General features: G+C 35.3%; 1 protein-coding gene and 1 non-coding gene across 4 annotated transcripts; one reads left to right on the forward strand and one right to left on the reverse strand.

The window, feature by feature from the left end:
- The first annotated feature begins 392 nt into the window (after positions 1 to 392).
- LOC131158221 (adenine phosphoribosyltransferase 2) lies at positions 393 to 9,207 on the forward strand. 3 transcript variants are annotated; one of them, XM_058112925.1, is made up of 7 exons: positions 393 to 786; positions 939 to 1,049; positions 3,565 to 3,657; positions 4,974 to 5,123; positions 5,223 to 5,281; positions 5,839 to 5,910; positions 8,882 to 9,207. In XM_058112925.1, the coding sequence occupies exons 1-6, from the start codon at positions 696 to 698 to the stop codon at positions 5,893 to 5,895; spliced, it is 561 nt and encodes a 186-aa protein (XP_057968908.1). In that variant the 5' UTR covers positions 393 to 695; the 3' UTR covers positions 5,896 to 5,910; positions 8,882 to 9,207. The 3 variants fall into 3 exon arrangements, with proteins under 3 accessions (XP_057968908.1, XP_057968911.1, XP_057968909.1); XM_058112928.1 differs by lacking the exon at positions 3,565 to 3,657; XM_058112926.1 differs by lacking the exon at positions 8,882 to 9,207 and having other exon boundaries at positions 531 to 786; positions 5,839 to 6,114.
- A 1,005-nt stretch (positions 9,208 to 10,212) lies between these two features.
- Positions 10,213 to 10,351, reverse strand: LOC131159076 (small nucleolar RNA Z247). The gene has a single exon (XR_009137689.1). It is a non-coding gene; the product is annotated as a small nucleolar RNA Z247 (small nucleolar RNA).
- Positions 10,352 to 10,715: the final 364 nt, after the last annotated feature.

The following is a 10,715-nucleotide window of genomic DNA, read 5'->3' on the forward strand; positions in this document are numbered from 1 at the left end:
ATTATATGAGGGTAGGCACTAATTAAACAATTGTGTGAAATAAGTTGACTTGGGTCAGACAGCCTGCAATCAAACACACTTTATATATAAAAGGTTCTTTTCAAACTGTACCTGTTCCTGAACTTGTCATTTAGCTTATATATATGATGAAAGGCTATATGGAAATATATTATATAAAGTACAATCTCTGAAGCACATGATTTTTTTAAAAATGTCAAAAGTGCTATCTTTTTTTTTTTATTTGTAATGAAAATACCATCCTTAAAATGTACATTATTTTTAGTAAATATAATCTTTTTAACTGGAGAGGATAGGTCCCAGTTGACCCACAGATGGATTTTTTTTCTTTTTTTTTTTTTGGTGGGTAGCCCATACATGGAAATTTTTTTTGTACCAACATGGAGCTGAAGAGTAGCAGGCCAAAGTACCGTCCAAGCATTGGATACTTCCTCCATGAAAATAAAATGTTTTTTTTTAAAAAATAGCTTATAAGGGTCTATAAATTATGAGCACTGAGCAGTTGGATTTTGTTCAGTGGCGCTCTGGCCAACAAAGATACATTTTTTAACACACACACATCCACACACCCCTCTCCCTTTCTGAGTTCCTGCTTGCTTGGGCTGAGGAAGAAGCAGGAGGAGAGTTGTGAATTCTGAGAGTTGAGTTTTGAGAGAGAGAGAGAGGAGGTGAGAGAGATGTTTGCAACGGAGAATGGGTTGCAGGGAGACCCAAGATTGAAAGCCATTTCAGAGGCAATTAGAGTGGTGCCTCACTTCCCAAAACCAGGTTTGCCTTCTGAAATTTTGGGGTTTGGGGTTTTGGAGTTACATGGAGGGGTAGTTTGTTTGTTTTGTAAATTGTAATGTGATGAGGGCTGTGCTGTCTGTCACCAAGAGGTTGTGTTTATTTGTTTATTTTTATTTGGTTTGGGGTGATAGGAATCATGTTTCAGGACATAACAACGCTGTTATTGGATCACAAGGTGTTCAAGGATACTGTTGACATCTTTGTTGATCGTTACAGAGACATGGGCATCTCTGTTGTTGCTGGTATTTTCCCTCTCTCCTGCCTTCTCTTCTCCATTTCCCCATTCTTTTTGTTCTGCTGCCCATGTGCACAACTCTCTCTCTCTCTCTCTCTCTCTCTCTCTTAAACACACACACACACACACACACACAAACACACTCGCATTTTTTAGTTGTTATTCTTATGGTTATTTCATTGATTTATGCGTGGTTTGAAGTTGGGGGAGGGGGGAGGGGGAGTGTTCTCTGATGAAAATTGTCGAGTGGATATGATGAGATCTTTGTGGGGAGAAAATACTTTTTTCTGCGTTTTTCCGCTATGCCTTCTCAACATCCATTTGTAGTGGATAACATATATGCCAAGTGGGTATTGTGGGTCTTCTTTATCTTTTGGTTATATATATATAAGAAAACTGAATAATTTGAGCTAGGTGAGAATTTATTTTTATTTTTATTTTTTATTTTTTATTTTTTATTTTGTGGGGTGGGGCGGTGGTTAAGGTGTTTGCTTAAGATGTGGGATTGTTATTCTGACCAACAAAATTATGCTTAAATATGGTTTGATGAGCTGTGGAATTTTTCCCCCCATTGATTTGGTTTTCCTCTTTTTAAAAAAAATCACATTCATAGAAACTGATGAGTAGCTTTGTGATTGGTGACTCTTTCAAGAGTTTTAAACAAAAATGCCAATGAATTATTCCAGTTCCATTTCTCTATCTGTTTCATCTGTTTATTAATGTTTGACTTCAATTTGTAGCGGATCCATAAAAAAATATTGAACTAAGTTTGTAATGATATATACATAATAAAACCTGAAAATGTTGAAGAAAGTAAGAGGATGTAAATGTCATTTTGTAGTGTTTATGGTCATGGTTTGACTTCGGGGTTAGATTGGAGGTTCCGAGGCTGATTCAGGGGGAAATTTTGACATAATAAAATAAAATTATTCTGATAACAATAGTATTTTCACATTTGAGGAAGATTTTCTTGCCTATAAAATTTCCTATGTCCGGGAAATTTTTTTAATCCGTAATCTGATCCTGCAGTGTGATATTTGGGGAACATTTGGACATCCTATGGAAGTCAAATTGTTAAATTATTTGCTTAGGACAGAGGAAAATAAATCAAAATTAGTTGAATTTGAATTTTTCCCATGGCCTTGGAAGCAGCATTCGCCTGTTGTTATGAAAGCTGAGTCATAAACAACTCTGGTAATATAAAATGTTAGTATAATACCATTAGTTGAAGTCTTCAAATTGTTCGTGTCTTTGACATACTGGTATCTCATTTATATTTGTTTCATAATATGCAAACGCATAACATATGAAAGTTTATTGGCCCCAAACACTGTCTTATTTGTATAACTGTTTGGATGAATCAATGCTGATTTTGTTGAAAAATGGATGAAGGCTGTGCAAGGCGTATTTGCGCTGGTCAAATCTTATCTTTTGTCCCATAAGTTTCTGAGGCTGTTGCTGCTGTTTCCTGCCGGTGTTGTTGGTGGCAGGTGGAGATTGACCCTGTGGCATTATGATATGTGGCATGATGTTGAATAATTGAGCTGTGGGCTCGAGTTGACAACCCTGCCAATATGATACTGCCTGGGTTCAACCAGAACCCCAGAATGGGAATGAGTGGGATTAGGAATCCTATTCAAGTCTTTCCCATTTCCATTTCCATTCCCATTCCCATTCCCATGGAATGAAAATGGTTTATTCCTAATTTCCTGCTCATGTGTTTGGATTCTTTAGTCATGAATCCGAATGATTAGGACTTATATTGCATTTTTGTTTTGTTTCCACAGTAAAAGGAGAAAATTGTCTTACTTTAAAAAAAAAAAAAAGAAGTAAAGAAGTTCCTCCCACCTGGATTGGCATTCCCACACCCTCCTTGGGTTTCCCAATCCAGAGAAGAATATCAATCCTGGTTTGATGGTGGGACCCACTAGGAATGATTCCCAACATGCCCCCTTACACCGGATTCATTCTCATTCTAGGTTCGTTTCCATCCGTGTGGATTGATTCCATCACGCAAAACATGGTTCTAGTTGACTAAAATTTTCATTTTTCAAAGTTGACTAGTCAGCATATCTCAGCATAGGGATACTTCAACCACTATTTCCATAAATTGGGGTGGAAATTTTGGACAATTTGTCCATCTTAGTATATTTTATTAGTTTGCATGGAAATATGGGTGAATGGATTTTGAAAAATCGATAAATTTTGAAAAATCGATAGATTTTATAGGATTGAGTTGCAAGAATTTCAATGCTCAAAATAGATTGAGAAAGGGGTTTCGCTTTGGAACTTTGCAAGTTGAAAATGACAGTAGTCTGTTTAGTTGAAGAAAATTCATTGTGAAGCAATGAAATGTCATTGTCTAGCATAAAGCTTTTGTCATATGATTACCCAACTCATTAAACTGTTTTTGTTTATATTACAGTTTGATGTAATGCTTCTGGTGGCTATATGGTCTTTTTGAATTATTACTCCTTTATGATCTATTTGATTCTTTTTTACAATATCAAATTACTTTCTAGGGGTTGAAGCTAGAGGATTTATGTTTGGCCCTGCAATTGCCTTGGCTATTGGTGCAAAATTTGTTCCTCTGCGTAAACCTAGAAAGTTGCCAGGTATATTTTTTGTACCTCAAAATTTATATTTTCTTAAGATTGTAAATGGTAACAACTTTAGGAACTTGGTAACTGAGAGACTAAATTTTTGAGGAATTAGTGAGGAAAATGTCTGTCTCCATTTGTTCTGTTTTATTTATTTTTTATTTACTTTTTTATTTTGAAAGGCAAGGGTATGAAAATTTATTATCAGTATTTTACAATCAATAAGGAGGCAGAAGTGGCAAACAGAAGAAGACGAAAAACTATTATAGAGAACTTAAAGAAATAAAATCTGCAAATCATCAATGCTCTTGATGACAGTGAGGCCCTTAGTATAAGCTTAAGAGTGCCAAACATCTGGTTCCCCATGACTTAAATTATAGTTACTTTTTTGGAATGAGTAACTTCATGCATTAAGAAAATTGCTTGCAATAATAACTTGCATGATAGCAAAATGTGCTAACTTGTTATGCTAAAATATAAGTTTTAGTCTGATCACATCTTTTTGGGTAGCCCTCGTCCTTGCAACACCCTGCACTGAACTTACTCCTTATGGAGCATTTGCTTATTTGCTCTTGTAATTAAGAAGAACTAATTTAAAGTTCTTCTATGCTTCTTGTAATTTTTTCCTCTTCTTGGATTTCTCCCCAGCAATTTTCAAGTACAAATATTATACATACTTGTTACCTTCTTGTCCTTGCAACACCCTAGAATCAAATTAACTCCTTTGAGTGCATTTGTTGGCATTATTTCCTCTTGTAACCAAGATGACCTTAAATTAAAGTTTTTTGAAGCGTGATGTATTTTTTCCCACTTCTTGGATTTAGTTCAAATGATTTTCATGTTCAAATGTTTTCTAACCCATCCTGCAGATGAAATCTTTGTGTTGACCAAAATTGTCATACAGCTTGTCAATATCTAAGATTTGAACCTTTAGTTGTCAACAGGAAGATGGTAAAATAGAAGAAAAATAAGGAAAAGAAATTAAGTTGTTCATTAACGCCTACTTTACCAAATTAATGATTTTGTAATAATTTCAAGTTCTAGGGCAATTGTGAGATACCTGAATTAATGCAATCTCTCTCTCTCTCTCTCTCTCTCTCTCATCTATAGAATGTGGATTTTAGAATTTGTGCATCTAGCATGACCGAAGCTTTAGTGACTAGAACCTGAATCGTCTCATTGTATTCTTGGAATTCTTGAAGCTCATTGTTAATTGAACCCTTTTTGTTTTAATGGCCAAGATTTAATTACCATGATTGGTTCTTGTGTCATGTGATTGAATTTTGCCTCCCTAAATTTAATTAAAAGCTTCTAAACTTTTGAATATTTAGGAGAAGTTATATCTGAAGCATACATACTTGAATATGGGACCGATTGCCTAGAGTTGCATGTCGGGGCTGTTCAACCAGGGGAACGTGCAATGGTCATTGATGATCTGGTGGCTACAGGTGGGACCCTTTCTGCTGCAATAAGACTTTTAGGTAAGATCTGGAGGTCCTGTAGGGTTTTTTTCCCCCTCATACTGGTATTTTACTTGGTCCTATGACTAACATTTTTTATGCTGGGAATGTGCATACTAGAACGTGTTGGGGCTGAAGTAGTTGAATGCGCATGCGTTATTGGGTTACCAGAGTTCAAGGTAATGCTTAGAAAATTTCACCAAAGTATACTTTCTTCTAGTTTCAATATATCCCATTAATATTAGCTAGGTCACATTTGAGCTATCCTGAAGTGTCTGCAAGATGTTTTTGTACAAGGGGAGAAGATCATATATTTGAAAGGCTGGGAGGGGAGTGGTATTAGATGGGACGGGCATGGAATGCAGTTTCCTATAATAAGTAGGATGAATTAAATATTTTCTGTGCACCCGATCGACTCTTTCTCTTTTCTCAAATTTATTCACTATAGATGTTTGTATGGTTACATCTCATTTATATGTAGTCTCTATATTGTGAGAATTTTTTGTGACTCAAGTGTTCCTTACCATTTGAAGTGCTACCGATGCAGTTACAAACTTAAATGTTGAAACCAAAAGATCTCTTCGGGTTCAGTTGTTTTGCTTTAAACTTGTTTGGCCAAAATTTTTCCTTGTTATCTCATATTATGATTGCTGAATTATTGAGAGGATCTTAGTAAAATGAATTTTATTTTTCTCTTACTCTATCAATATGAGTCTGATAATTGCATGTTTTTCAGGGACAATGCACACTAAATGGGAAGCCATTGTATGTCCTCGTGGAACCTCGTCAGTAAACAATTATTGCTGTGGTAATGTCTTCTCTTTCTCTTGATATTAAAATGATGAAATTTTTTATTTCAAGAATGCCATTTTCTAGCCCCCTGGGGGATTTTAGCTGCTCTTAATCCATCTGAGTTTTACTGTATACAGTGTCACGTTTCACTTAATTTCTTGAATAGGATAGTTGAGATCTTAAATTTACTTGTAATAGTCCATCTCTGGTTTGCATTGGATCATCTAGCTATTTCTTGTGGATTGAATGCTTCATATATTTCAAGATAATGCCAATAACAAAAGTGAACCTAATATGATACGTCCACCATGCAAACAAGTGGTGTGGAATGATATCGATGACAACGCAAGTTATGGAGGTGGATATATTTTTTTATTAACAAACAAGTGATGTGGTATGAAAGGATGGCTATGTAACATTAGATATATTTATTTTACATCAAGTTAGTCTTATTTGATGAGAAAGAGGTTGTTACCATAGGCCCCCGTAGGCAACCAATGCCATAGCAACAAAGTGGGTCTTTTCTACTGTGTGTCGAAGAAAAGCATATCTGATTGATGACATCGGGAGACATGAACTATAGATTTTGATTGTGACCGATAAAGAGTAACATTTACGGATTTTTAGTGGAAGGATTATTATGGAAGAGAACGTGGGCCGAGGCTGTGAGAGAAGCAATGATGGTTTACACTGGAGAATTTGCTTAGTGCTTTAATGAAACACGGAGGCATTCTTCACATGCAAACAAGACAAAATCTTGTGTCTTTTTTGTCCTAAAGCACTGACTTAGAGAAATTGCATTTGTTAATATGGAGAATAGCACCAAAGCAATAGAGTTGGATGCCGCCATCTGATCACTTGCAACTAAGGTCGTTTGAGTCACGGACTTTAAGCTAAAGTTGCTGCAAGGACAAACAAGCCATTGAGGACTGTAGTTGAAGCAGTAGGAAAATTTTGATTGCAAATTGTTAAACATGGTCCTAGATATTTAGGATCAAGAAAGGCTCCTATTTATTATGTGGCTGAAGGACAGAATGCAAGTTGCCTCTCTGCAGTGTTTAGTACTAAACAGCACAAATGTGGGTGCACGAGAACTGATGTTAAATATGTCGTCAATTGTTTAAGACACTGTAATAAATTTGCGTTCTTTGTTTTTAAAATAGGAATTTTAAATCATGGGAAAATGGAGAAAAAAGTAACTGAAGAGGATGATACATGTTTCAACCAAAACACTATACTAAAATATGCAATAGAAAATACTACTACAATCACAGGGCTACAACAATGGAGACAAGCAGGGCAAAAGTGACTAAAAAAACAAAAGAGCTTTATGATCCACCTTTCCCACTACCAAAAAAAGTTTTCCAACTCAGCCTGCTTCAGCAAGATTTTCTCTTAGCCTTTTGTGCAGCTTGTCTACTGTTGTAACTTTGCTTCTCTTTTTTTTTTTTTCCCTTTTTTATTTGACCCCCTTGTTTCTAAGAGGTCTTTATAAATTGAAATTTTGTTGACAAGACACGACTCTGTTATGTGGTGAGAAAGAGTAAGGGTTTTCACCAGACTATATACAATACAAGGTGCTAAATAAAAGTTGGTTTTTGTGGTTGTTAGCGTTTGACCAAATTAGGGGTTTTCGCCAAGCTATGTACAAAACAAGGTGCCTTTCAAATCTATCTTCAAAAAGCTGGTGATTTTTTGAAATTGGATCTTGAAGATCGATTTTCAATATCTGATTTCTTCTAATTTCTGCATGAGTGGGCCCAATTTTTTGACTGTTATGAAAAGAATATAGGGAAAAATAGAAGAAAAATAAAAGTCAGATGTTCATCATCAAAGCATGATTTTGTGTAGGAGTTCTTGACAATTGCAAAAAAAAAAAGAAAAAAAAAGAAAAATAAATATATTATTATATTATTATAATATAAATATTTTTAAATTAATGTAATAGACAATATTAATTATAATTTATAGCATAATAACATTCATAATTATAACTATTTAGAAATAGTACTCACCTATCTGATATTGAATTTATTTGACAATTTTGGGTGGATCATCTTATGGGTGCCACAGAACTGTGTGATGGGGATCTTTAACTTGAAATATTGTATTTTGCAATTTATTTTCTGCTGAGCATGATTTATGTGTATGTTATGCATGCGTATGCATATGCGTATGCGTATGCATATGCGTGTGCGTGTGCGTGTAGACAATGGTTGTATGGGGCATGTTATGCAATCAAATTAGGCCTGCATATGTTCCATACTTCGACATTGGAAATCCAAATTTCATTTTTTGAAGAAAAAAATCTTTCATTTTAGTCAACAAATTGGGTCCACTCCTGCAAAATAAGCAAGAATCAAAATCCACTTTCGTGCTGAACTGGGAAAATCACAGCTTTGAAACTAAGTTTTAGACCTGGTTCAGTCTATAGTTTGGTAAAAACCCTATTTGTGGTTAAATATCCTTTTGAGATGCTGATGTTCATATTTCTATTTATGTAAACAAGTATGTATTTGAAGCGGCATGTGCATGTTTATACATGATTCTGGATTATACCTATGCGTTAAGAAATTAGCTTAGTAAGGAAATAGTATTTTCTTGAAAAAAATTCTTAGTAATAATTATGTGCTTTGTCATGATTTTTACATGTTGGGTTCAAACTCGAACAGTCGAACCAATATTGGGTTCCAAGGGATTTGACCTTTCTTTGAATTTTATTTCTGATTGACATGCTGAAACTCAAAGCTTTTCCAAGAAGTCCAGCAGCCTGGTTTCACTGCATTCCGTAGTTCAATGAAATATTCTAATGTAGCAAATAATTCCCATGTTATTGCTCCATATTTTAAACTCGACAAATTCTTGAATGGCAACACTAGCTTTTTTCATATGTTCCTTTCTGTATTATCAACTGCATAAATGTGCACTTTATTTCTCTCTCTCTCTCTCTCTCTCTCTCACCCCTTGACCTCCTGTTTTGCTTGCAGTCACGTGATGCATGCATACTAATATTGTTTCTCCCGGCATTCTGAATTTGTGGCTTTTGGCATTTGAACGCAAGCTCGGTGCCAGTTATCATCATCTCCTTCTGCATGGGGTTCCTTTTCAGGGTGCTGTATTATTTGTGTAATTCTTTTTTAAATTTTCTCCTTTAGTCAATAGCTGTCTAGAAGGCTCATTTGTTTTGTAGGTTCCTGCTTTGTGTTTCACTTCTTTCTGTAGTTAATGTAGCAAAGAACAGCTTGAATGCTGCAGCCCGCAAGACATTGTTAATTCACCTTTGCAGTAAATTCCATGTATCAAATTTTGTTCATTGAGTTGAATTATAAGAATGTGGTAACACAGCCATGGCTATAAGCTCAATGCTTGTTAACACAGCCGAATGATTATTTCTTTCTTTACCAGTTTCAGTGCTGTCCCGAGCCAGAACCCCATAGAGAGAGAAGTTTATCTGAAGGATTATCTCTTGTTAGGCTGGCAGTGACTTGGGTTGTGTTCAAGTTGGGCCATGGATGGGCGTAGTTGGGCATTATGTGAATCAATGAGGCTAACTAGCCCATCGTTCCAGTGGCCGTTGCCTGGAGCCTCATTAGTTCTTGGATATTTTCACATTTGGTTCTCATTCTATTATAAAACTTTTATATTTTGGAAATAGTGCATATTTTCATAAACCATAACTGAGAAAAAAAACCCCCCCCCAAGATTATTCTTTAAAGAAGGTAAAAAGTTCTGTCAATATTTTTATAACCTATTTCATTTCTTCGCAATTGCTCACTCGCCATCTTCTTGGCATCTTAATTGTTTTTGATGTCGTATTTCTAATGAAATTAATTTTTTAAAAAAATTGTTGATATGTGTACTAAAATATTATGGGCACATATTTTTCTTATTGATAAAGAGTTGTTTTATAGTTATTTTGAAAAAAAAAATAGTTATTTTATTATTTTCTTTGCAAATAACAAACATGAAAAATGCAACATTCTTTCAAATCTATCTAGCCTTTTTTCAAAACCAAACTTTAAAAATTTTGTAATTAAATTTATTTTGAAAAAAAACAAATCATAATGGCAAAGCGCATCTTAATTTTTGTAAAAGTCTTGTGAACAAATGCATTGTCCTTGCAAATTTGTAAATAAATGTCCCAACTTTAGTAATGCATTTTCTATGCGCATATCCGGCTGAGCTACGCTCACTAAACACGAACTCAAGCTTCCAAGATCAAAACTCATTATTCATTTATTTGAATCGATTTAGCCTCCCACTTCACGTGTTGTATGTTTGTTTCCTAAATTAGACTGATTATTGGGATTTATTCGTGACTCACAGATGAGAAGCAGTGAGTAAAGTTCCTCTAAGGTGACAAGATAAGATCGAAGAGTAATTGTTGAAGTCAAGAAATCATAATCCTGGCCAAGTCCCGCAAGCACATGGGTGATTATGTCATCACATTTGAGTGGCTATCTAGCAAGAGCTAGCTCATAAGCCATTTGCTTGATGGAGAGAAAATATGCATTGGCAGACATAGTGCCTTTTCTAGCATTTGCCAGCCGAGTGTGAATTTGAATTCCTTTAGCACGGGAAAGTGAAGAAAAATTACGTTCAAGTGCAAGCCAAACCTCATGAGAGGTTGTATAGGACATGACTTGAGTGAGAACATCTTCAGTAAGCGAAGTATTGATGGTGGCTAGGATTAGAGAATCCTGAAGAAGCCATAGATCATATTGAGGATTGGGGGTGTGACTGTGCCATCAGTCAAGGAGAGAAGCAAGCTACCTTTCTTTGATCCGCTTTCTTGGGTAGGGAAGAGAATGAAAATGGGTT

This window comes from Malania oleifera, chromosome 6 (assembly GCF_029873635.1).
Source record: "Malania oleifera isolate guangnan ecotype guangnan chromosome 6, ASM2987363v1, whole genome shotgun sequence".
Classification (NCBI taxonomy): Eukaryota; Viridiplantae; Streptophyta; class Magnoliopsida; order Santalales; family Ximeniaceae; genus Malania; species Malania oleifera.